This window comes from Pipistrellus kuhlii, unplaced genomic scaffold (genome assembly GCF_014108245.1).
Source record: "Pipistrellus kuhlii isolate mPipKuh1 unplaced genomic scaffold, mPipKuh1.p scaffold_m20_p_3, whole genome shotgun sequence".
Classification (NCBI taxonomy): domain Eukaryota; kingdom Metazoa; phylum Chordata; class Mammalia; order Chiroptera; family Vespertilionidae; genus Pipistrellus; species Pipistrellus kuhlii.
In genome coordinates, this window is record NW_023425529.1 from 45,353,729 (window position 1) to 45,378,469 (window position 24,741).

Below are 24,741 nucleotides of genomic sequence, written 5' to 3' on the forward strand. Positions count from 1 at the left end.
ATCATGACTTTTCACCCTTAAATATTTCACCATGCACCTCTTAACTAGTATTTCTCCTACATAACCACAGTTCCATTATTGCCCTTAAGAAAGTTAACAATACTTCCTTATATTAGCAAATATTCAGTTCATGTTTGAATTTCCTCAATTGGCTCCAAAATAATCCTAGAAAGGAATTTTTAAAAAACCAGAATTCAAATAAGACTACACATTCCAGTGTTTCTCAAACTTTTTTTAAAAATATATTTTACTGAATTTATACAGAGAGGAAGGGAGAGAGATAGAGAGTTAGAAACATGATGAGAGAGAGTCATCGATCAGCTGCCTCTTGCACACCCCCTACTGGGGATATGCCCGCAACCAAGGTACATGCCCTTGACCGGAATCGAACCCGGGACCCTTCAGTCCCCAAGCCGACGCTCTATCCATTGAGCCAAACCGGTCCCGGCGTTTCCCAAACTTTTGATGTATGTGTACCCCTTCTATAATTTTTGTAACGCTGAGTACCCCTCGTACTCATGAGAATGTGGAATTAGGTGCAGCTAAGCATGGTGCAGTGCATATCTCCACCAAACTCCGGTGCAACACGTATCTCCACCAAACTCTTCCTGTACCCCGGGGGTACGCATACCACACTGCATTAGACTATTATTGCTTTTAAAATTTTTCATTCTTCTCCCCTTGCTCCTCCTTTGTTCTATTGCATTGCCTTTTTGAAGAACCAGGATAGTTGTATTATAGAATGTCCCACATTCTGGATTGGCTGGTTGCCTCTTTTAGTGTGATATGTTTTTTAAAAATATATTTTTATTGATTTCAGAGAGGAAGGGAAAGGACGAGAGAGATGGAAACTTCAATGATGAGAATCATTGATTGGCTGCTGCCTGCACATCCCTCACTGGGGATCGAGCCCACAACCCAGGCGTGTGCCCTTGATTGGAATCGAACCCAGGACCCTTCAGTACGCAGGCTGAAGCTCTATCCACTGAGCCAAATCAGTTTTGGCAGTAAATTCTTTTTTTAAAAAATGTTGTGTTTTTTTAAAATTGATTTCGGAGAGAGGAGAGAGGGATAGAAACATCAATGATGAAAAAGAATCATTGACTGCATCCTGACTGGGAATGGAACCCATGACATGGTTCATGGGTCGATGCTCAACCACTGAGCCACACTGGCCAGGCTGGTCATTTTATTTTATCTTCCCGCCCCCCTCCCCGCCCCCATACGTTTGCAAAAAAAAAATAAAAAAAAAATATATATATATATATATATATATATATATATATATATATATATATATATATATATATATATATATATATATATATATATAATCATGATAATATCCTGTTCCCTAACAACTTTTTGCTTAAAGTTTTGATGATTTATAACACTTGCCTGAATTTCATTTTGGGGTGCAGAATGAATGGTGATTTTCTAACCCTTTAATGTCTTCTACATTTATTAGATGTCTTTTGAAAAGAGTTTTCCCTCATTTACTAAGAATGAATTGCAGTTTTTAAAAATAATTATTGTTTTTTATTGATTTCAGAAAGGGAGGGAGAGAGCAATAGTATTATCAATGATGAGAGAGAATCATGGATTAGTTGATTCCTGCAAAACCCCTATTGGGGACTGAATTGGCAAGCTGGTCATGTGCCCTTGACTGGGATCAAACCTGGGACCCCTCAGTCCGCAGGCCATCTCTCTATCCACTGAGCCAATCTGCAGGCCATCTCTCTACCCACTGAGCCAACCTGGCTCAGTGGGTAGAGAGATGGCCTGCGGACATTCGTTAAAATGTTTATTGCCTACAATACCGCCTTAGGACAAAATAAAAGTGGCAGCTTTAAAAAGGCTTAAATACAAAAAAGTGGCAGCTTTAAAAAGGCTCAAATACAAAAAATAAAACCGTTTATTTTTTCCTCAGTCTAGTCGAGGGATGGGAGGGGGGGCTTTTTTAAAATGGAAAACGCTGGGATGGCCAAGGGGAGGGGGGCTGCGGAGTTAAAGAAAGGGTAGACGGGCCCTCCCAGTTCCCATAAAGAGAGAGGGTAAATGCTTAAATCTTTCCTTTCAGTTAGCAATTTTCATAATAAGGAGTTAGTGTAAAAGTTACCTCCAATGTGGCAAATTGTTTTTTTTTCTCTCTTTTTTAAAAAAATATATTTTATTGATTTTTTACAGAGAGGAAGACAGAGGGACAGAGAGCCAGAAACATCGATGAGAGAGAATCATCCATCAGCTGACTCTTGCACACCCCCTATCGGGGATATGCCCCCAACCAATGTACATGCCCTTGAACGGATTCGAACCCGGGACCTTTCAGTCCGCAGGCCGACGCTCTATCCACTGAGCCAAACCGGTTTTGGCTCTCTCTCTGTTTTTGAGTGTTATTATAGATTACCTAGGTTTTCTCAATTCTTCTCATCTCAGATGGATGTCCTCAGCCATCTCTTTTTCCCTTTATCCAAATCCACTATCAACTCTCAACATTTACGCCTGGACTTTCCCATTAGGCCACTAGAGGCCACTAGTTTCCTCCTTGCCCCTATGCTGCCGCTCTATCATAGACTTCGCCATGGACTATCAGCTGTTGTCTCTGTGGTGCTGACGCTGTCCACGCATCCTCTCTAGGATATTGGGAGGCCTTTCCATACTGCGTGGGGAAGGTTTGGACGACGCAGTCGCCTCGCCGGCCCCCGGGCGGTTAGCGCTTCCGGGGTCGGAGGGTGCGCGGGGTTGAAAGCGGGCCGCTCCGCCCCGTCCCCCTCCCAGACCAGCAGAGGCAGCAGCCGGAGCAGCCGCAGCCTGCGCCCTCTCCCGCCCGCCCGCCCTCCGCCCGCCCGCCCGCCCTCCGCCGCCCTCCACCCGCCCCGGGGTCTCTTTCCCCCTTCCTCTTCCACCCCCCCCTTCCTCCTCCGCCCGCCCGCGGGGCCCCCCTCGCCTTCCCGCCCGCCCCTATTGTTCCGCCCCCGGCCTCCCGCCCTTCCCCTTCCCGCCCGCTCCCCTTTTCCCCTCAGTCGCCTCGCGCCTGCAGGTAAGCTTCAAAATTCTCCCTCCGCCCCCGGCTATAGCACTATTTCACTTCTTGCCATGTTTCTTAGCGGGCTCCAGTCCTCGTCACGAGCCCCGGCCTCGCGTAGTCTCGCGTGAGCGCCTACTCCCTCCCTCGGCCAGGTCGGCCATTCACGCGAGGTCCTGGCTCCTGCGCGGCCTAGTAGGCCTCGTGAAGGCCTGCCCCCCTCCCTCCGCCTATTCCCGGTGACGGCTGCGCAGGAGTTAAGGAGGGCGCGCGCGGTCGGGGGCAGCGGTGGATTTGCTGGTGGAGGGGGGTGCGGGGAGGCGATGGCCGGCTTGCAGGCCGGGCGGGTGAGCGCGTCTCCCCGCGGGGGTCAGGCGCTGGCGCAGCCACGCGAGGAGGCGCTGCTAGTCCGGCCCCTCCCCCTGGGGCGCAGCGCCCCCCCCCCGACCGAACCGTTTATTTTTTCCTCTTAGTCTAGTCGAGGGATGGGAGGGGGGGCTTTTTTAAAGTGGAAAACGCTGGGATGGCCAAGGGGAGGGGGGCTGCGGAGTTAAAGAAAGGGTAGACGGGCCCTCCCAGTTACCGAGTTATTCAGGACGTTCTCTCGGGGTAACGAATTTTGAAATTACAAAATGCCTGTCGATATAGACCCAGACTGAACTATTTATAGAAGGAGTAATGGACTGCCGGATTAACAGTTGGATTGCTGGGATTGTGTACTAATATTGACCTAGTCAAGAGAGATTTTCTTGGATGATTTGGAGTTGGAAATGCACCTTTGTGCCTTACCTCAAGAAATGGCTTCAGATAGACTTTCAGTTTTCTTGCCTTTCAAACTTGCTTTATTGTATTTGTAAAGTGCTTCCTATGAGTGGGGATAAGGAATTAAACTGTCAGTTTGTTAAAATGTCTTATTTTAAAAAAGAAAGTCATTCTTTCTTGTAGACTGAACTCTGGCCCGTCGGCGGCAGATCCCCCTGCCCCCCCCAGCACTTTTGTTTTTTCCATGATTAAAAATTGTTTAATTCTGGGATTTTGCCAGCAATTAATTATTCTGGAAATGGGTGAAGGGTGCTTTGGGGATGCAAAGCCCATCTTTTAAATAATCACACGCTGGGGCAGCTTGCCATATACAGAAGGATCTGGCAGCCACTTAAGTACTTAGGGTAAGGGCTTTGTGTTCAAGCAAAGTTAAAACGGTGGCTACTTGTAAGAGAGATCCGTTGTTCAGTTTTGAAGGGAGGAATATTAGAAATGTCCCTGGAGAAATTTTAACAACTTTGGAGAGAGCCTTTTTAAAGCTGCCACTTATATTTTGTCCTAAGGCGGTATTGTAGGCAAAGGTATAGCCTAAACAAATCTTCATATAATCAGTGTTCTCAAACAGAAATGTTAAAAAATAGAGGATAGAGGGGGAAAGGGCTTCCTCAGTAGGAAAGGCTCATTATTGTTGTTTAAAACAACTACACAATACATTTTTAGCGGTACCAGTTTTATTTTGATTGTAAGAAAATTTAAGAGGCTTGATAAAGACTGAGTGGTAACAAAGGTTAATACACAGAAGCAAAGAAATTTTCAGATCTGAGTGACTATTGGGTTGGGAGAAGGCTATATATACTTAGTGAATGTATTGAGTCATTTTCTAAAGGGGGGAATATGGAACATCAACCTACATGGAGGGCATTTCAGATGATGCCTTTTTCAGTGAGGTTGTTGATTTAAACCTTTGGAAAATTATTTGATGTCATTTATCAACACTTAAACTTTTAATGATAAACTCATTTCACTTTCTTTACCTAGAAATTGCTACTAATAAGAAAATTGACATGTGTCCTCTTTAGCCTTCAGCCTGAGCTGCTCCCTAACAGGAAAGCAGAAGGTCACTTGCCCTCTCTGTTGTAGTTGGTTAGTTTGAGGTTTGCCCTCATAATTTCCAGGTGTTTTTGTATCCTATGGAAGTTTAATTCTGGTGAAGGGTGACTGGTGCACATTCAGCAGTTCTCCTTAGAACCATTGCCTATTGAAGCAATCTTCCTCGTCCTGAGAATCAGCAGAAACCCCGCCATTAATGAGACGACAAAGTCGCTTTCCATATTGAATAGAACCTGAGCTGTTAATGGGGGTCGATGTTGCAGTTTTGCTGGATGTATACAAGCCTGCCAGATGAAAAGCTGTCATTTAAAGAAGAGTCAGTTTGAAAACATTGATAGTGGCGAAAATAACAAATATTCTATTTTCCTCTTCTTATTTGGTCATGTTTGTATTTCAGTTCTTGGCTTTCACCTTCCCTCCCCCCCCACCAGTGACCAAAGACTTTACCACTCAAAGTCCAGCTCCCCACAATACTGCTCGACATGGACACCGGTGTGATTGAAGGTGGATTAAACGTCACTCTCACCATCCGGCTACTTATGCATGGGAAGGTATGCACCAGCTTGGGAAATTGGGTCATAGTAACTGCTAGGGGAGGGGCCAGGAAGAGAGGGCATGTATGTGTCTTGGAGCTCATCAGATTAGCACTGTAGGGTGTCTGGCTTTAGCACTCTTCTCTATCAGAGTAGATGAGAGTATAGTGGGAAAATGGACAGACTTCTCTGGGAAGCTCCACTGAGCAGGAAAGGCTTAACTAGAGCCGAGAGCCAAACACTACGTCATACCTGGATAAGATTTTTCTCATAGAGGTTGCTATAGCTTGTGATAGGTATAGATTGCCCCTGCAATTTTGGAAAACTTTAAGGGTGGATGATGTATTTTTTGTTTATTTTAAAATAACCTTGTATTTTGAACACAAAGATAGCATTTAATCACTCCTGCATTATTGTTCCTTATTGAGAGCTCCACTTACATTTTGAGCAAAGAAAAGAATAATCCCGCCCACTCCCCTTTCCAATAATTCTTAGTTTTTTCATTACTTTGGACAGTTAAAATTTCTTTTCATGATAATGACCACTTAGAATTTCCTCATATTTGACACTAGTTTTCTCCATTGTAGGAAGTTGGCAGTATCATCGGAAAGGTAAGATAGTTTCACTTCCACTCTAATTACTATTAGTCAGTCTGGGTTGAAATAGCAGTTTAAAGTCACTCTTGATTTTTTTCCTCTTACAGAAAGGAGAATCTGTTAAGAAGATGCGCGAGGAGGTGAGTTATGGGGGGATTTGGGGAACTGTTACCTTGGGAAGTTAAAAGCTTAAAAACAAAAATTCTGTTTAAGCGGAGCTTAGGAGGAAGAAGGTCTCAAGTTAATATTTTTCTGGCTTTGTGGTCACAAATAGTATGTTGGGAAATGTAGTTCTAGCATGTCTTCATTCATTCATTACTTAAGGCAACTTTTCTTTAAATTTATTAATTTTTAGAGAGAGAGAAACGTTGATTTGTTGTTTCACTTATTTATATATTCATTGGTTGCTTCTTGTATGTGTCCTGACCGGGAATCAAACCCACAACTTTGGCACACTAACCAACTGAGCTACATGGGCCAGAGCTTAAGGCAATTTCTGTAGTCTGAGGACAAACACAGAACAGTATTTGCAGTGATACTGATAATACCTTGTATCAGGATCATATATAGGCAGCTCCTTGCCCATCTTATTCAGGAGGTCTCTATCTACATATGCTAGATATTTTGTCTATTTAACCTTGTTTTTGTTTCTTATCCAGAGTGGTGCACGTATCAACATCTCAGAAGGGAATTGTCCTGAGAGAATTATCACTTTGGCTGGACCCACTAATGCCATCTTCAAAGCCTTTGCTATGATCATTGACAAACTGGAAGAGGTTTGTTGTTCTCCCTCTTTCCTCATTCTCATTCTTCATATATAATTGCTTCTAGATACCTTATTGATATCCAAAGGAGTTTTTAATTTTCAGGACAGACTGGATTATAAAAATCTGTAGATGGATTCTTTGCTCCCCTTCAGCATCCCCAAAATTTTATTATCGTTTATAAAATAAGTCACTTGAGTATTAAAACAAATAGTTTGACTGTTACCAGGGACTCACTGTAAAATAATGGTGTTGAAAAAGCAGCGTCTTTTATTTTTATTTATTGACCAACAGATTGTTGTTTTTTCCTATTTGGAGCTGGGGTTTTTTATTGTCTAAAGTTTTACATTATGTCTCCTTTTTCTCCAATTGACACCCTCCCCCCAGCCATTCCCACCCTGGGCAAACCCCCACTGCCCCAGTGTCTGTCCATTGGTTATACTAACAGGCATGCATACAAGTCCTTTTGACAAACGGTTTTTAAGGAATGCCACCACTGCACTGGTAAACTTTGTCCGCAGTTCATAGTTGAGTGAATTAGATTAATGTGCTTTTAATAAATGGCCTTGCTGAATACTAATATACCCTATAAATATGGATATCTTCCAGCACAGGGTTCAGTTATACTTAAAAAAAAAAAATCAATCTAATAACTTCTTTGTTGGAGCTAGGAGGGAGGGAATGTTTTATAGGTTATCGGAAGCAAAATATTGATTTCAGGCTTTTTGGCAGAAGGAAGTTTTTTGTTGTTCACCAAGCCACCTCGCCCTTCAGGTACTGAACAGCCAGCCATTAACCATCGAGTAGGTCATAAGTCTTGGCTTCCTCTCCCTTCTGCCATAATACTGCTAATCTCTAATTGACACACAGGCAGAGGAGAGCTGCTGGCTGCTGCTTGACTGGTCCTTGGATACTTATTGGTGGCTGAAATCTTATCCTTGTCAAGATCAGAAATGTTAACCTTTTGACCTACAAGCCCTGCTAATCCAGAACTTGTGGCTTAAAAAACATTCAGAAAATTTGTTCATAATTGAACCAACTAAGAAACATGTCCTTGACTATAGGCAGTTCCCAGTTCTAAATACTATTTAGAGGTTAAAGCTGGGTAGTGATATTTAAACTAGTTAATTTTCAGAAAGCTAAATTGATTAAAACCATGACTTTTTGAATGTAGCATTGTTATTGGAAAAACTGGGCATTGGGGCTAATATCGTTTAATTTTAAATCTACAGCTTGATAGATGTTATTGGGGCAAGTACTCAGGCTCAATTTCATTACCTGTACAATTACCAAGAAATTAAAGCAATGGTATATAGAAGTATACTACTCAATCTTTCTAGATTTTAAGAGGACAAAATTAGTTATTTGAATTTGGGTTTCATTGTTTCACCTTAATATTTTATTTAACTGTGACTTCAATCTTGATTTCCTTTGGACAGTTAATTTCCAAAACTAATAATTGTTTTTCTTCCTCTATCAAAAACATTTACTTTCCCCAGGGTGAATAAATAAATAAATACAGGGCTAATTCTGAGGAAGTTTATAGGTGTTTTTATCTTTTCAGAAATGGTTATTTTGAAGGGACATTTTTGGGCATTTGTTGATGGGGGATATATATAATATGTCCTTTATTTAAGGGTATGTGGTTCTTTTATGGAATTTATGGGTTCCAAGGGATCTGTTTAAAACTTATATTCTGTCCAACTGGTGTGGCTCAGTTTGAATTAGGAGGTCACAGTTCTATTCCTGGTCCAGAGGGTCAGGGCATGTGCCTGGGTGCAGGCTTGATCCCCATTCGGGGGTGTGTAGAAGGCAAATGATTGATTGATTCTCTCATCATTAGTGTTTCTATCTCCCCTTCCCTCTCTGAAATCAATAAAAACACATTTTAAGAAACTTGCACATTTTAAAAAAGAAACTTGTTATATTTTGGTGTTCTGACTTGTTTCTTCTTGTAGGACATCAGCAGCTCTATGACCAATAGCACAGCTGCCAGTAGACCCCCAGTCACCCTGCGGCTGGTGGTCCCTGCTAGTCAATGTGGCTCTCTCATTGGAAAAGGTGGTTGCAAGATCAAGGAAATAAGAGAGGTTGGTAAAATTTTGTGCTCTTTTTTGAATTAAATATTGTAAATGCAGCTTTTCCTATTAGCTTTAAGTATGACTAGGAAAAGTTAGCATTTGATGAGATGAAGGCTATTATTAAAGAAATAGTTCTAGAAGATTTCAATTTGACTATATTGAGATGAAAAGTATTGTACAATTGATCTTTATTAATTTGGCAACTTTTCCATGAATCTGCATATTTCTTTTTTTATGTCTAAAGAATTTACAATTTGATATGTATATAATAGTAGCAAATATTTTCCTTGGCCAAATTCCTTTATAGCGGGCGCGAGGATGGGAATGGGAAAGTATATTGGGATGTAGTGGTAATCTTACTCTCTTAAATTGTGGCATTCCATTGAATTATGGAAGCTTTTAACTGTATCTGGGAGTTACCAAATTGGATGTTGGAGTGAAATTTGAATGACTCCTAAAAGAAAATGGAGTTTTTGAGAGTTCTTCTGTACATAGCAGGAGAAATCTGGGATTTTGATTTGTTCATCGATGTATTCCTCGAACCTGGAACGGTGTCTGGCACATAAAATGGGCTTAATATAAACATTTGATTAATATGAATGAAAGGTGGGTGAGATTTGTAGGGTTTTTGTTTGATGGCCCACAATTAACATTAGCTGAAAGGAAACTGTCTAGAAGGGCCTTTTTCTTAAGAGCAGGTTAAATTTAGACTGTTATTCAGGTTTATTCTTGGCTTTCAGAGGCTAATTTATTTATAACTGATTAAACAGTCCTAACTGGAATAAGGGAAGAGTGGGAAGGGAAGTAAAAAAGGGTAAGGTAGGAGGTGGGGTAAGTGTCTATTGATCTTTAGATTCTAAAGTTGCTACTGGGAGGAATTGGAAGAGTAAGTATGAGCTGGGTTTTTTTCTTCTTTTTTTTCTGATTTTTAAATTTCTTTTTACCCCAGAGTACAGGAGCTCAGGTCCAGGTGGCAGGGGATATGCTCCCGAACTCAACTGAGCGGGCCATCACTATTGCTGGCATCCCACAATCCATCATTGAGTGTGTGAAACAGATCTGCGTGGTCATGTTGGAGGTAAGCCCTCAGGCTCATGCTGAGAATGGGGGGAGGGTGATTCTAGGGGAGACGGCCTAATCTATATTTAGTAAGACTAGAATTAGGTGAGGCTATTAGAATCCTCCGGTGGGGGTGGGGAAGAAGATCCCTGAGTACATATTTTCCTTTCCCCAGCTTTGGCTTTTCTTATAGTCTGAGCAAAAAATAGAAACTGCTAAGTAGCGGTGATCTTTTGGGTTATGTCAATTCTAGTAGGGTTGGTAGGGGAAGATTTACTGCTTGGACTCAGTGGATAAAAGATGTATCTGGATTTCTGAGATTCTAAGTTGCCTCTTGGATTACAGAATTTTTGCTATATTCAACTTTTGCTATATTCAACTTTGAAATATTTGAATTTCTGTGTTCTGTGTTATATTCAAAGTGGTAGTTGTATAGAAAAAAATGGTGTTTATGAATGACTTATAAGGTGCTGATATGTGTTATTTGATTAAAGCAAAAATAGCAAAATTAAGAGACAGTAAGCCTTTTTAGAATTGTTATATGGAGTTGGACCCATCTTGGCAACAAAGGAAAGTAGAATTTCCAAATAGAAAAATACTGATGGAGACTTTGGAGTATTTATGGACAGTGTCTGTATTATACTAAAAAGTCTCCAACTAAAATGTACATATGTACACACACAGGTTTTTCATATTTGTTAGGCTTATTTGAAATCATGGAAATAATGCCTAAATTATTACAGGGGGATCTGCCTTGATGAGAATTAGTGTGAGCTGTGTAGTCCACGGACCATCTTACTACTTTAAAGGCAAATAACTGCAGATGATTTCAGATTAGATCTAGCCAAAGACAACGTTGGTAGGTGAGGGGATGGAAATACAGTTTTTAATTTAACTGACCTGTGTGAGCTTAAGCCACACAGCTGAAGCAGCTTTGAAACCTTATCTCTTTTTGTTTTTTTCCCCTCTGACTCTCTCCCAGTCCCCCCCGAAGGGCGTTACCATCCCGTACCGGCCCAAGCCGTCAAGTTCACCGGTCATCTTTGCAGGTGGTCAGGTAAGAAAATTCTTATTGCTGGGCTAGATAAGAATGAGACTTATATTTGAATTGTCAACTTTGCCAGCAGCACATCAGGCCACTCTGCATGCTTGCTGAAACCTGTACTCTGGCCATAGTTTGACCTGCTTTTAGTTTTATTTATTTTTTGTACTGGAGAAAGCTGTGAATGCCAAGCCCTACTTAATTTTTAGTAGGCAATGGGACTTTTGTAGGCACTCGAAGAGGTCATTTACTTGGTGATTTAAGGTGGGGCTTAGAAGTAAGGATTAAATTGCTTCAGTATTACTATCCTCCCTATCCCCACTCCATCCTTATTTTATGTATGGGATATTCTTCAGAGGTCTGAATAAAGGTAGCAAAGACTTGGACCTCTGAAGGAGATTCTGGATGGTGTTCTCAAAATGTTGGGGTCCAGAACTTGAGTGTCCTACAAATTTCCCTTCCCCCACTTCCCCTCCCCTACTCCTACCCCTTCACTCCCAAACTCCAGTGTATTTGTCTCCCAGGTTATTAAGCTCATAAAACACTGGTTTGAACCCACATGGCATAACGAATCAGCTGGGATAATGATTCAGTATGCAAGAATAGAAGGGGGAGAGCATGTTGGGCAGTGGTGATGTTGACCTTTGGTGTTTGAGTAAGAACACCAAAGCACCCCCTTGGGCTTCTGCTCCTTCACTCACCTAAACACTTATCCTTGGCACATGGATGGTTTATTATGAAGTTAGAATTTTATGACACAAGCACTGATCATCATGGTAATTTTATGCTTTGTTGGTTAGTATTTGAGGAGTAGGTAGGTTAGTGTTTAAAATACTGGGAGTCAGGTTGGAATAGTGACCTTCATTTTGGTACCTGCCTAAACAAGTGCTTTACTCAAAATACCTTTACCCACATGAGGCTGTTCTGTTTGAAAGTACAATTATTTAGTCCCATCTTGTATTTAACGGGAAGCATGAACTTGAAATCTGTCCTGCTCATACTCTGTTGAGTTGGCATAAAACTGACCAGGTTTTGGGGGACTTAGTTTGTCATGTAGTTCTGGGGTTTTCACAAGTTAATCATGTCACTGTGTTACCTTGAAACAATTTAGTACCTTGCTTTTAACACTAGCCTTGTACAAACTGGTTTGATCAAAGGGCTTTTAGTCAGTTTGGTTAGGGGCAGGATAAGCAAAGGCCCAGCCAGAGTTAGTGTAGCAAGTTTAAGCTTTAGGGGTTTTCCCTCTCCCCGGGAACTCCAGGTTCCTACTCTTCTGGATTCTACCACTCCCCTTTATAAAGAGTCCCATGCTGTGCCACAGCAATCCTTTCTGTTTACAATTCATTTTCCTTTTTTCCCTTCCTTACCCACTTTCCCTTTCTTACCTATTTGATTCCCCTCCCTCCCTCTCCTTTATTCAGTTGACCACCCTCTAAAAGCTTGCAGTTTCTCCCACAATTGGCCCTGTCATGGATTATTCCCATGGGCCTTTTTAAATGGACCGGTTTATGCCATGTCCCACAGATGGACCTGTGTCTTTTGTTTCTTTGTGATAAAGTGGGCTCTATAGGGGTTCAACTTAATCCCTGCTGACCAAGAGCTGGCATCAGCTCTGTTGCCTTACCCCTTTATTCTTACTGAAAATAGCCCAATTGTGCAGTGTGAAACCTGCCTCTAGGTAACTTTTTTTTTTTAATCGACTGATTGCAGCTCGTTTCAAATTGTGTTGTGAGCTACTTTTTAAAGGAAAAGAAAAAAATTAAACAACTTTTTTTATGTGAATTTCATGCTGGTGACAAGGTGCCGGATTGACAGCCCTGGAGACTGAAATCCTCTATTTATCCACAGGACAGGTACAGCACAGGCAGCGACAGTGCGAGCTTTCCCCACACCACCCCGTCCATGTGCCTCAACCCTGACCTGGAGGGACCACCTCTAGAGGTGAGAGGGGATGTTCAGTCTCCAAGGCTCACTCAATCCTTCCGCCTCAGCCGAGACTGCCAACACGCGGGGGGCCAGTGACGCTGGTGATTTTTGTGCTGTGGACACCACCTGTCCACGGGGACCTGGACTGACCCCCCCACACCTCATTTCATACAGGCCGCGTAGCCCACCAGATGGTAACACCAACTCTTTTTTTTTTTCTTTTTGTTCAACCCCTCTCCCCTATATCCCACTCCTCCCCCATTTTCACCTTCCCACCCCTACCTGGGTGCACTTTTGGGGGTACTGGCCACTGATGTGAGAAATCTTGTATCCTTTTAGCCAGCCACTCCTCCTTTCCCTGCCCTTCCTACTCCTTGTCCCCAACCCCATTGCCCTGAAGTCCCAGCTCCTTTTTCTGAGATTATGGTGTGGGGGGAGGAGGGTGTAGTGGGAGCTGCAAGTGCCTTTTATTGAGGGGAGGTGGGAGCTGGCAGGACTTAGAACACAGTGATTTTGTGTGTGTGTGTTCTGTGGTTGGCTCCCTAGTACTTAGGGACTGAACTAGCTTCCAGTGCATTTAAAGGTCTTTAGGCAGATGTAGAGAAAAGTAAAATAGGGAAAGGGAAGTTTTTTAAAACATTTCATGTAGGTTTGTACAAACACAAATCATTCACAACACCGTGATTGGTAGAGGGGTTGGATGGTTTGAGGGAAGAAATCTTTTTTCTCCCAGGCTGTCTTACACCCAGGGAGAAAGTAGGGGGCTTGGTCAATCCAGGCATTGCTTAATCCCACTTCTCACATTTTCATTTAGGAACTGATGTATATTTTGCCTTTGATTGCAGGGAACATGGCTATGGCTCCCTTTAAAGGCTTCCCAGAATAAGTCGTATCTAGGGTTCAAAGAAGGCCAACTTGGGTCTGATTGTATTTGAGATATCATTTACTGCCTCAATCTTGGCCTCCCCATTCTGTAGTTCAACTCTGGCTTCCTGGCTAGTTGAAATGTCTTTTTCTCCCAACTGGGTGGCTGTCCGTGATTGGTTTTTTAATAGGAACTGTTTTCCTCCTTTTGTAGGCCTATACCATTCAAGGACAGTATGCCATTCCACAGCCAGATGTAAGTTTTGTTTTCACTTCTTCTTTTGAAAAGCTCCCTTTCCCATCCCAAATTGTCTCATTCCTTTCTTCCATGTAGGCAGAAATGAGTTGGGTTTTAAAACAATTGCAATATTAAGTTGTTTTCCTCAAAAGATGAATCCATATTTCAACCCTTAAATAATCTTTAATCTGCATAATGGCACCTTGTTTGCCTTTTGACATTTAATCTCTGGAAATTATGATTGGCAGAATATTAGTTTCTACTCTCCTGCCTGTTCCAGATTACTCTGTCTAAAAGGGAAATGTTCCATCTATTCTTTCTATTTCTGGGCATAATTTAAATTAACAGTGGCCTGTGCATCTCTGTATGGAGTTCTTCAATTGGGGTTGGGGTGGGAGATAGTTTTGCCTTTGGGTATTCCTCAATTTGAGATAGTAATTTTTAAAGCATCCAGAGGGGTGGGAAAGAAGCTTATTTATACAGGGAGGGATAGGAAGCTGAATATTTGGGTATTAAACTCAATGGAACTTTCCTTGCCACTAAAAATTCCTATTTAAAAAGTGATGATAATCAGACTTGTTTAAAGACATTTCTTTCTGCACTGTTTCTTTATCATGACTAACCCTTTTCGGAGCTGAGCATTAGACTAGGAAAGTTGAGTTTCTCTTAGTGTTAGGGCCCAGAAGAAGTATACTTGTAGAGAGATTATTTTACAACAGCCAAGACAGTTTATATACATAAAGAAAAATAGCTGTAAAAACTAGTAGTGGGGGAGGGACTAAAACCCATTTGGTTTCATCTTAATCTCCTTATAGTCTCCTTCACCCCCCACCCTTCACCCCTCATCTCCTTCCTTTTACCCGATACTGAGAGAACCCTGCATGGTGTGTTTTCCCTAGCACCACTGCACAGTTTATTTACCCAGCCTGTCTGTGCTTGTCCCGGAGGCAACTTTGGCAATGGCTGCAAACACCATCATTAAATAGCCTACAGGGGATGATTGTCGGGTGGATGCTGCTGCTTTTCTTTTCACACACCCAAAATGGCATTCATTTTCTTGTACTGATTCCTGTTCTAACCCTTCATATTCTGTCTATCCCCAGAGGGTAAGACCCATCCTTACCCTCTGTTGTAATTTGAGTAGTAGAGACAACTTTGGGGATCATCAGGAGCTTTGCATTTTCAAATTCGAATAATTTTGAACCCTGGCTCTGTTACTCTTCTAATGTCAACCTCTTCTGTTTCATCCCTGCAGTTGACCAAGCTGCACCAGTTGGCAATGCAACAGTCTCATTTTCCCATGACGCATGGCAACACCGGATTCAGTGGTATGGATACCTCAGTGTTTATTTTTGTAAGGTGTAGTGCAAGACAGAGGCCAGCCCCAAGGCCTCAGTTTGGCATCTGTTTAAGACAAACTTACCCAGCATCCTGCTGGTTTAAACTTGACTATCTTCTGTGGCTAAACCAAAGGAGGTAATGTGTTTAACTTGATTTTCATTTGGGATGAGTTATTCTAAAAGAAAAAAAAAAAAAAAGGCCCTTGAAGGTTTGGGGTGAAGTCAGGGGATGCTTGTCAGGCAAAGGGTAGGCTGACATTTCCTCTAACCCATTCTCATTGCTGCCCCTTTGATCTGATTGGCACCCCCTTTCTTTCCACCAGCTTTTACAGACCTGGGTAGAGACAACAATCCATTTGTGCCAAATTGTGTAGTGTTTTTGCTTTTATTTTGTTTTGTTTTGGGCTTTTTTTTCTGTATAAGGAATAACTTGTCCGATAGGGTTAGGATGAGACCACCAAACTCATTTTCACTTGTATCTTAACAGGCATTGAATCCAGCTCTCCAGAGGTGAAAGGCTATTGGGGTAATGATTAAAAAAAAAATCTGTAGTATTCTACTGTTATATTAATAAACTGGTGGGAGTCTTGTTTCACTGCCCATGACATAGCAGCAACATACACATGGCAGAAAGAAGCTGAGAGAGCAAAAGGGTGGGCCTGGTGCCCCTGAGGGGTCCCTTGGTGGATCTGGCCAACCCCCTTCTAAAAGTATTGAATTTAGCAACCACAGTTGAGAGCAAGGCTAGCCTTGAGACTTAGCTAGCTGCCCTGGTCCAATCCAGGTGCCATTAAAGATGGTTATGGGTGTTTGCTGATTAGATTTTTTTTCTTTTTCTTTGGAAAACAATAAAAAACAGAACAAATTAATGAGCAATTGAGCAAAAGACAGGGAATAAATCTGGAGAAATTCACTTCCCTCACCTGACTGCCATTCTCTCTGACCTTCAAATGTAGGTTAAGATATGTGTGTGGTTGGTGAGGGGAGGCACTGTTAATCTGATACAGATATATTTAAAGCAACTCTGCATGTGTACCAACAGTCCATGGTACCCAATAACAGGCATGATATTGGCACTGGTGCTAGTGAGCATCAGGTGAGATAAAATTGGAACACAACAGCAGGAAATTCTAAGGAAAAGGAAGTGCAGAAGGACTTGGTTAGATTTTGGTCCTGTTTAAGGATACCATATTCCCTTTCCCCTTGCTTCCGCCCCTTACACCCTAATAGGCTGGGCTTTGCAGGAAATGGTATGAAATCAGCTCTCCTGAGTGTACAGAGGAATCTTTCCAGAATTATTTCTATACTCCTCTACCCCTCTTTACTCTTTGAGGTTTCTAAGTTAGTGATGAATCCCAACAGCCAATGCTGGGTTTCCAGTTTGTTTCCTTCTGTTAGGTTAATGTGCAAATCAGTTGGGGTTTGTAATGCTGCACATTGAATTTTCTTGCTCTCTTCTGTCTTTTAGCAGGTTTGGATGCATCTGCTCAGACTACTTCTCATGAACTCACCATTCCAAATGATGTAAGTATAGTTAGTTGGGTTGCATGGGATGAAAATAAGAATTGGTTTTAAAGAATAGAAGTCTTAGCCAGTGTCATGCCACTTTAAGGCCTAGGGAAAGGAAATTGTTTTAGATACCGAATTAAAAACTAGAGCATCTAGAATTCTGAATAAAAATAGAGAAAGTTGGTAACACTTGTTGAGTATTCATGAGGCAAAGAATTTTTATATCGCAAGTAGAAATTTACTAGCCACACCACACTATAGGTACTAATAAAATGTGATTATGGAACACATCAATAATCACATTTTATTAGTACCTATAGTACTGGACAATGCAAATGTAGACCAATTTTTTTACTTTTTCTCAAGGCAAAAACATTAGCCAAAATCCATAGTGGTAATCATGGCAGGATGAGTTTTAGATATCTATTACCCAAAAAACCAAAGATACCTTTATTATTATTTCCAGGTTTATTATGATAAATTAGGTTTATTATCTTGGCTCTGTTTTATTTTTTTTTTTTTTTTGATTTACTTTAAGAAAATGAGCTGTGCTCAGTTGGCTGTGTTGGGGTTTGTAGGCTCAGTTGGCTCTGACAAAAAGAATAGGCAAGAGTTGAGCACAATCTGCAACTCAATCTGGAGTATATGAGTAGAGTGTAGGATGCAGTAGTTTCCATTGCCTTGTTTATAGACCCAAGTTATAGAAGGCTGGGGGGGTGGGATGAAATTCTTGGACCTAGCCATGCTATTCCTAATTTGGTGTGCATTCTTGTTTTTCTCCCTAAAGTTGATTGGCTGCATAATCGGGCGTCAAGGCGCCAAAATCAATGAGATCCGTCAGATGTCTGGGGCGCAGATCAAAATTGCGAACCCAGTGGAAGGATCTACTGATAGGCAGGTCACCATCACTGGATCTGCTGCCAGCATCAGCCTGGCTCAGTATCTAATCAATGTCAGGTAAGAGCTCCCTGCCTTTTCTGTCTTAGTGATGTCAGCACACAAGTAATGTGTGTGTAGGGGAAAGCTGAGAATGTATTAAGTGGGGTTATTTGGGGGATGGGAATGGGGATAGAAGGAGATGAGGGAGAAGTTTAAGTCTAGCCCTGTTTTCATCCATTTTTAGTGTATCAGAAAAAGGAACCAGATTGTAGTAAGTTCGTCTGGGATTGAAGGGGGGATAGAATGCTCGGGTTTGAGTTTTGATCGTTGGGGGATGGAAAGGTGGGGAGTGTGTCTTCAGTAATAGGTCAGGGGCTCTGACTGGAGCCACTCAGACTCAGACTCAATGTGGGACTTGACTGTACGTGCCATATAGCCCAACGTTTCTTTCACTGATAGGGTGTAGGCTCCAAAGTACCTTCAATTGAAATGAGGATAATGAGGTAATATGACAGACAGCAAGGCAGTTTCTTGGGGGTAGCTATTACCTTTTATTCTGAAAACATGAATTTTTCTCAAATCACAAATGATTTTCATTGTTCAGAGCTTCTGGGAAAGCTGAGGCAAAGGTTTTGGAATATTTCAGAAATGCCTAGGTGTTTTCTCTTTCCTCTACCATCTCATTCAATAATGACTTCCTGAAATTGTAGTTTTCCTATTCAAAGCTAGCTAATGTTAACTAAATACATGATTGTAGCAAGACTATTTATAGTCCAATGGGCATCCTACAGGGCATTTAAGAAAACACTGCTTGCTTTTTCAATATTAGTGCTTGTGCCACATTTCATTGCTCACGAACATTTTCACACCAGTGTCAGCCCATTTCCCAAGGGTCTTAGCATCCATTTTATGTGGGCGGCCTTTGTCTAGTTTCTTTTCCCTCTATAACTATTTGGTCTCTTGTGCATTCTAGTTTTGATTCTTAGTGCAAGACAAAGGAATTCATAAGTATGAATTTTATATCGTCATGCTTACACTAATCATGTATTTATTCCATGGTCTTTATTCCCTGCTTAAGAATTTATCAGTTCCTCAGTAGTGGTTCTGCCCCCCCTTTCAGTCTTTTTATGTTGTGAGGTATTTACTAAGGAAAAGACTTCTGTGTTTGTGTCTGTTTTCTTCAGCTATCAATCACATCAAATTCTTAATGTTCAGAGTCAAATAATAGTAAGCTTTTCACAGAAACAGTTTACAAAGGTTTTTCCTCTTGTTTCTAGTTTGAGGTGGTTAAGTGGCAGGAATCTTGTTCTTGGAAGCTGAAGTTATTTTTTTCTTTGGTAGGCTTGCCACAAATATTGTCAGATAGTGTTGAAATGAAACTTCTTGCCTGACCCCCTATATTCGGTCAGAGGCTACATTGTAAGGAAGCAGAACTTAGTTTCCTGGTTTAGTTCCTCTTCATGATCATCCTATTTAATAAAACCATTTAGGCTATGGATTTGGATCAAAACCTCTTGAAGTCAACTTGAGTTAACATCAAAGCAAGGGCTCTATCATTTCTCATCTTATTAGCCCATTTGAATGCAACAAACTGGTTTTATTGTTAATACTAGGCAAGAAATATTTCTATGCTTTCAGTAATGGATTGTGAGCATTTCTGGCCTGATTCTGGCAATCGGTTCCTTTATCCTCTCCTTTATGGATTGCAGCTATCCTGGGCTTATATAATGACAAAGTGGAGTCTTAAGAGGAGCCTAACCCCCTTGTCCTAGAGGAATTCATCTTTTGGGGTGGGTTGTCCAGGCAGGCTGAAGACGTTCTGACTTAAACATGTGTAGGCATTTGGGGATTGCAGATCATTTCTGCTATTTTGGAGTTATTTTAGGAGTAGAAATGGTATTTTTACTTTTTGAACATGAATTTTTTGGCAGTGCTTGAGTTCCTTCCAATTCTGTAAGATCTGTATTACAAATATGGTCAATCACAAAACAAATAGTTGCACACACACACACACCCATCATAACACCTCACCAGAAATGAAGCTTCCCTACTTATCTATGTTCTGTTCTCAGCATTTTTCTTTGAAAATGCTACATTCTTTCAAGTTTGAAATTAGTCATTGACCTACTTTGGTCTCTTTCCCCTCTCCATCCTAATGTATTGGTTAGTTTGCAATGGCGATGGAAGCAAGATTTCTTATTAATTACAGGGGAGTTTTTGTTTGTTTTTCTGTTGGTTAATATCCCAAAGCTTCACAAGTGATTGGTGGCTGAAACATTTGTTTCTTCTTTGGAGATAGAGTGCTTTCATTTTCTACTTGAAATCATTCCTTTCTGACCTCTGGGTTGGATCAATGTGCCATACATGGAAATGTGTTTCTTTTTTCAACCTATGAGCTTTTTCTTCATCATAGCAAGTTTAAATAGCACTGGGGAATGAAATTTGGTGGGTATACATTTTTAGAGGGTGGGATACAAGGTAAAAGGGAGACAGCTTTGTCACAAGTTTGTATTAGGTCTTCCTAATTTGCAATCAGAAACACTGATAACTGAAGCGGTTTTTGTCCTGTACTTTTACCCTTTTGTGGTCTTCCCTTCCACCCACCCGGTTTTTTTTGTTCCTTTTTTCCTCTGTTACAGTTTAGAAAACGCTAAACCCTCCTCCCAGGCAGCCTCCGTCACGATCCCTGATCACCTCAGCATCAACCTCTCTCAACCCTCCACCCCTTCTTCTTCTTCCTCCTCCACCACCACCCCCTCGCTCGCCTCAGCGGGGACCTCCGACGCACCCTCCAGCCTCCCCAACCCTCTTCCGACCGCCCCTTGTGTCTCCAGTCTGCTTGGCATGAAACCCATCCCTCTCCTGGCTCTAAATGTTGTGTCTGCTGCTAAGGGTACCGGGGCTTCAGCTGCCACCACCACCACCTCTGCCGTGCCATGTGTAACTAACAAACTGAAAGGCGAGAAACAGAGATTCTCCCCCTACTGATTGCAGATCTTGAGGCACCCCCTCAAGTAATTCTTGGTTCATTTTGTTTTCCTTTGTTAACATTGGTGAGAAACAATTGTGAGTTTGTGACATTTCCTTTTTACTATTTGGGGGATAACTGGGTGGGGGTGGGGGCAATGGTAACGGTGTTTAGGTTTAGGCCATTTCAGCTGAGTGCCTGTTTCTGAGTCTGATTTGTTGAATATTTTATCTAGAGCCATAGTTCTTGCTCTTTCTCATTCTGTTACTTTTTTTGTAGCTTTATCCTGCCTTGCAAATATAACAATGTGTTAGGCTCTGTGTTAACGAATAAAAGATTCTCCATTAATCTTTTTATTATTATTATTATTTAATGGTTAAGTTATCAGCTGGCCTTCTTGGCCAGATTTGTGTTTCTAGCTGTAATAAAGTTGCCATAGTAAGAACCCTAGTTCACCGTGTGCTGTGAAGGGTAAAGGGGTGGGAACTTTGTGACTTGGCTTGACTAGGGAGCCTATAAAACTGACTGGACCTCTTTGTATCCCTGGTTAATTTTGTAACCCTTCGTCATTCCCCACAAAGGAAGATGGGCTTGTGGCAGATTAAATCCAGAGAGTCTTCCATAATTGGCAAGTTTACTTAGTGAAAATTAGTTTCTCTGATTTCTCAGATCCTTTACCTTGCCAAAAGCAGCAAGTAACAGGGGTGTCCATCCCAGGCTTTTTCTGTTGATGAGTGACTACTCAAACAAGTTATTTCTTTACCCAGAATGGGGAGGCAAGTTTGTTTTAAGTCTCAAAGTTTGCCAGCATGTCTGCATTCCTCTGAAATAGCATTAGTCCTCTTCCTGTGACATTGGGTAAATCTTCAAACAACCAACATGTGACATCTCCACAAATTTGATAGGGTTCTGGCCAGTCATCCTAAATCATCCCTAATTTATTCAAGTATCTTTTTTTCTATTCCTTGTTTACCCTTCTGTCTCCCACCAACCCCCTTATTTATCATGTGTAGAAAATTATAGACTTAAATTTGGAAGGAACCATTAATAAACATCAATCTCGTTTATCAAGGTTAAAAAAAAAAAAATAGAAGCCCTAAGAAAGCTTAAGTCTGCAAATCACATGGATGACTAGTGAGGACTAACAACTCAAAATGCACTTAATCTCCTGAAGCCTTATTATTTTTCTTATCCAAAACCATAGTTCTCTCCTTAAAAGAGTAGAAATACTGTAGGTATAATGGCAAAAGCCATCTAGTAGAATTACATTCTACCTGAATACATATTGCAGGACCAATGAAAGTATAATGTTCTTCCCAAAGCACCAGTGTAGAGGATTTTCCCCTGATAACCCTTTCCCACATTCCCTTTTTTATTTTTGCTTTAATCCTCACTCCTTGGGGATTAGATTTCCCCCTGTAATTCTAGAGAATGGAAGGGAGAGGGGTAAAGAGAAACATAGATGTGACATTGATTGGTTGCCTCCCCACAAATGCCCGACTCGGAGCAGGGGGATGGACCTGCAACCCAGGTACATGCTCTTGACTAGGAATTGAACCTGAGACCCTCTGGTGTACAGGCTGATGCTCTTAACCATTCAGTTATGCTAGGCAGGGTCCCTTTGGTTTGTGTTAAAACCAATTGCTCATGAGTATTGCAATATATTACATTGATGGTGTGGCCCTCAATCCCATATTGGGCCAATGAATTTGTTTTACATGTCCCCCAAGTATACATGGGATGGGAGGGGCAAACATTAGTTAATTGCCCAGATAGACTTTTTCTTGTTAGTTGTTCTAGCTGCTCCTTTATCATATAGTCCAGTTCTCCCTTAGGTAAGCTCTTTTTGTAGTTTGGACTTAATCTTGCTGATAACCATCTCCCCTCCCCTCCCCTCCAGGTACTGGTTTTATTTGATCTAGTTCTCGATTGGAAGGCCTCTTCACCTAATGAGTTCTTCCTAAGGAAAGATTGCTAGGAAGGAATCTACATGTTTTAAGGGGCTGACTACCGTCACATGGAGTCCTCAATATTTTTGTTGGGTTTCCTATTCCTTGTACCCCTTATACCTGCTCCTTCCAATCTGCTCAAGCTATGTGCATGAACAGTTTCTTTAGTGACAAAGTGCCACCACCTTTATGCATCAATTTAATTTTTTAGGTCCTAGATATAAACTGTTGAGCAATTCCTCCCTAAACTTTGACTCAGGGCCTGTTGTGTACATTACTCTAGATATTCCATTTTGGCATTGTCAAGGTTCTACCTTCTTTAAGAACAAAATATTCTCCTTTATACCCAGTAGAAATACCATTTCTGACTAAAATACTAATTCATAGTTGAAAGACCCATCTATTTTGGCCTTGGTTTTTCTTGCTTCTAGCCAGCTGGCCAGCTGCTGGGCTTTCATTGTGGTAGAAGAGATACAGATGCTCCCTTGACTTAGGCAAGTCACTTTAAAGTCTGTGAAATACATTTATGAACTGAAACTTCAGTTGTAACATTTAGTTCTCTTTGAAATGGAATCTAAGTGAAGCAGCCAAATGCCTACGTAACTCCTTCAAAGCCCGAAATTGGACTTCAGGGCTGCAAATGATGTTTTCAAAGGAATTATAGCCAGGTATGTTTGTCTTAAGAACACAGATTTGGGAGCTTATAGAGTTGCTAAAACAAATTATTTTAGCTTTCACCTTTAAGTTGTGAAAACCATAAAAACTATAGCTTGAGTATAATTCTTGACCCTATAATTGTTACCTGTTTGACATCTCTTAGCGTTTGAAACTTCATTATCTCTTAATAGTTAATAATGGCCTTTATTGATAGAGAAACCCAGGACTGTTCTAGAAAAAGAGCTGTTTCAGCACTAGCTTTGTAAGGCTACTTTCAGATAAGTGTTTCCTAAATTATTCTGAGGATTGGAAATAAGCTCGGCAATAAAGAGACATTGCTTCTGTGATTTGTGACTTGAAGAAGATACTTTACTGTCACGGTGTACATCTCCCACAAAGGTTCTTGAGGAACGCCCACACTTGGTAACCAAGCCTTCTCAGTTTCCTTTGATTCTGAGGTAACTTCCCCTCAAGAAGTTTCTTCGATTGCAGGGGTTAACAGGCACATGGTACTGGTTAATTCAAAAAACCTTGTTACTGAACCACTGATTGTTTCACATAAACTCTACTTCACAGTTCACCAACCAATCAGGTTGGAAAATTTGGAGTTGAGGTGCAGCTGAGCATTTAAAAAAACTAACTTTGGGTCTTGTTTTGTGTTACAGGCTTTCTTCGGAGACGGGTGGCATGGGGAGCAGCTAGAACAATGCAGATTCATCCATAACCCCTTTCTGCTGTTCACCACCACCCATGATCCATCTGTGTAGTTTCTGAACAGTCAGCGATTCCAGGTTTTAAATAGTTTGTAAATTTTCAGTTTCTACACACTTTATCATCCACTCATGATTTTTTAATTAAAGCGTTTTAATTCCTTTCTCTGTTCAGCTGTTAATGCTGAGATCCATATTTAGTTTTATAAGCTTCTCCCTGTTGTTTTTTTGTTTTGTGTTTTTTTTTTGGCTCATGAAATTTTTTTTGTTTGTCATGGAAATGTAAGAGTGGAATATTAATACATTTCAGTTTAGTTCTGTAATGTCAGGAATTTTTCAAAAAAATTAAAAGATGGACTGGAGCTTTTTCTTTGTGAATAGAAACTGGATGCCACAGTGATTCATGTGGGTTTTATTCCTGTTGTCTTGCTGTTATTTTTGCACCTTTTATCCCTCAAAGGACAAGGACCCTGCTTGGGTTTTGAATATAAGCATTTATTCCAGTTAAGATGTTTTCTTCTGTTTTACCACTCCATTCTTATTTATTTCAGTAGCCCTTGATTAGATTTTCTCTTGAGCCTGCATTGAAAGGTGATCTAGTAGCTGTGCCCTTAATTTCAAAGGTTGGGGGTTACATTTTCCTATGATTTATCTGTAAATAGGCAGTCACCTGGGGGTTGGGTTGTGGGAAAGGATGCACATGCATACACCTGGAAGCTGTTAGAAGTG

General features: G+C 41.2%; 1 protein-coding gene across 29 annotated transcripts; it reads left to right on the forward strand.

Annotated features, from left to right (window-relative positions):
- The first annotated feature begins 2,778 nt into the window (after positions 1-2,778).
- On the forward strand, positions 2,779-24,374 carry PCBP2 (poly(rC) binding protein 2). Of its 29 annotated transcripts, none has more exons than XM_036455064.2 (16): positions 2,898-3,040; positions 5,295-5,448; positions 6,018-6,041; positions 6,134-6,166; positions 6,686-6,802; positions 8,749-8,880; positions 9,821-9,949; positions 10,901-10,987; positions 12,821-12,913; positions 13,977-14,018; positions 15,256-15,328; positions 15,828-15,866; positions 16,809-16,864; positions 17,637-17,806; positions 20,368-20,687; positions 23,968-24,374. In XM_036455064.2, exons 2-16 carry the CDS (start codon positions 5,380-5,382, stop codon positions 24,024-24,026), a joined length of 1,443 nt encoding a protein of 480 aa, XP_036310957.1. In that variant the 5' UTR covers positions 2,898-3,040; positions 5,295-5,379; the 3' UTR covers positions 24,027-24,374. The 29 variants fall into 29 exon arrangements, with proteins under 29 accessions (XP_036310986.1, XP_036310965.1, XP_036310967.1 ...); XM_036455066.2 differs by having other exon boundaries at positions 16,812-16,864; XM_036455067.2 differs by having other exon boundaries at positions 2,899-3,040; positions 10,913-10,987.
- Positions 24,375-24,741: the final 367 nt, after the last annotated feature.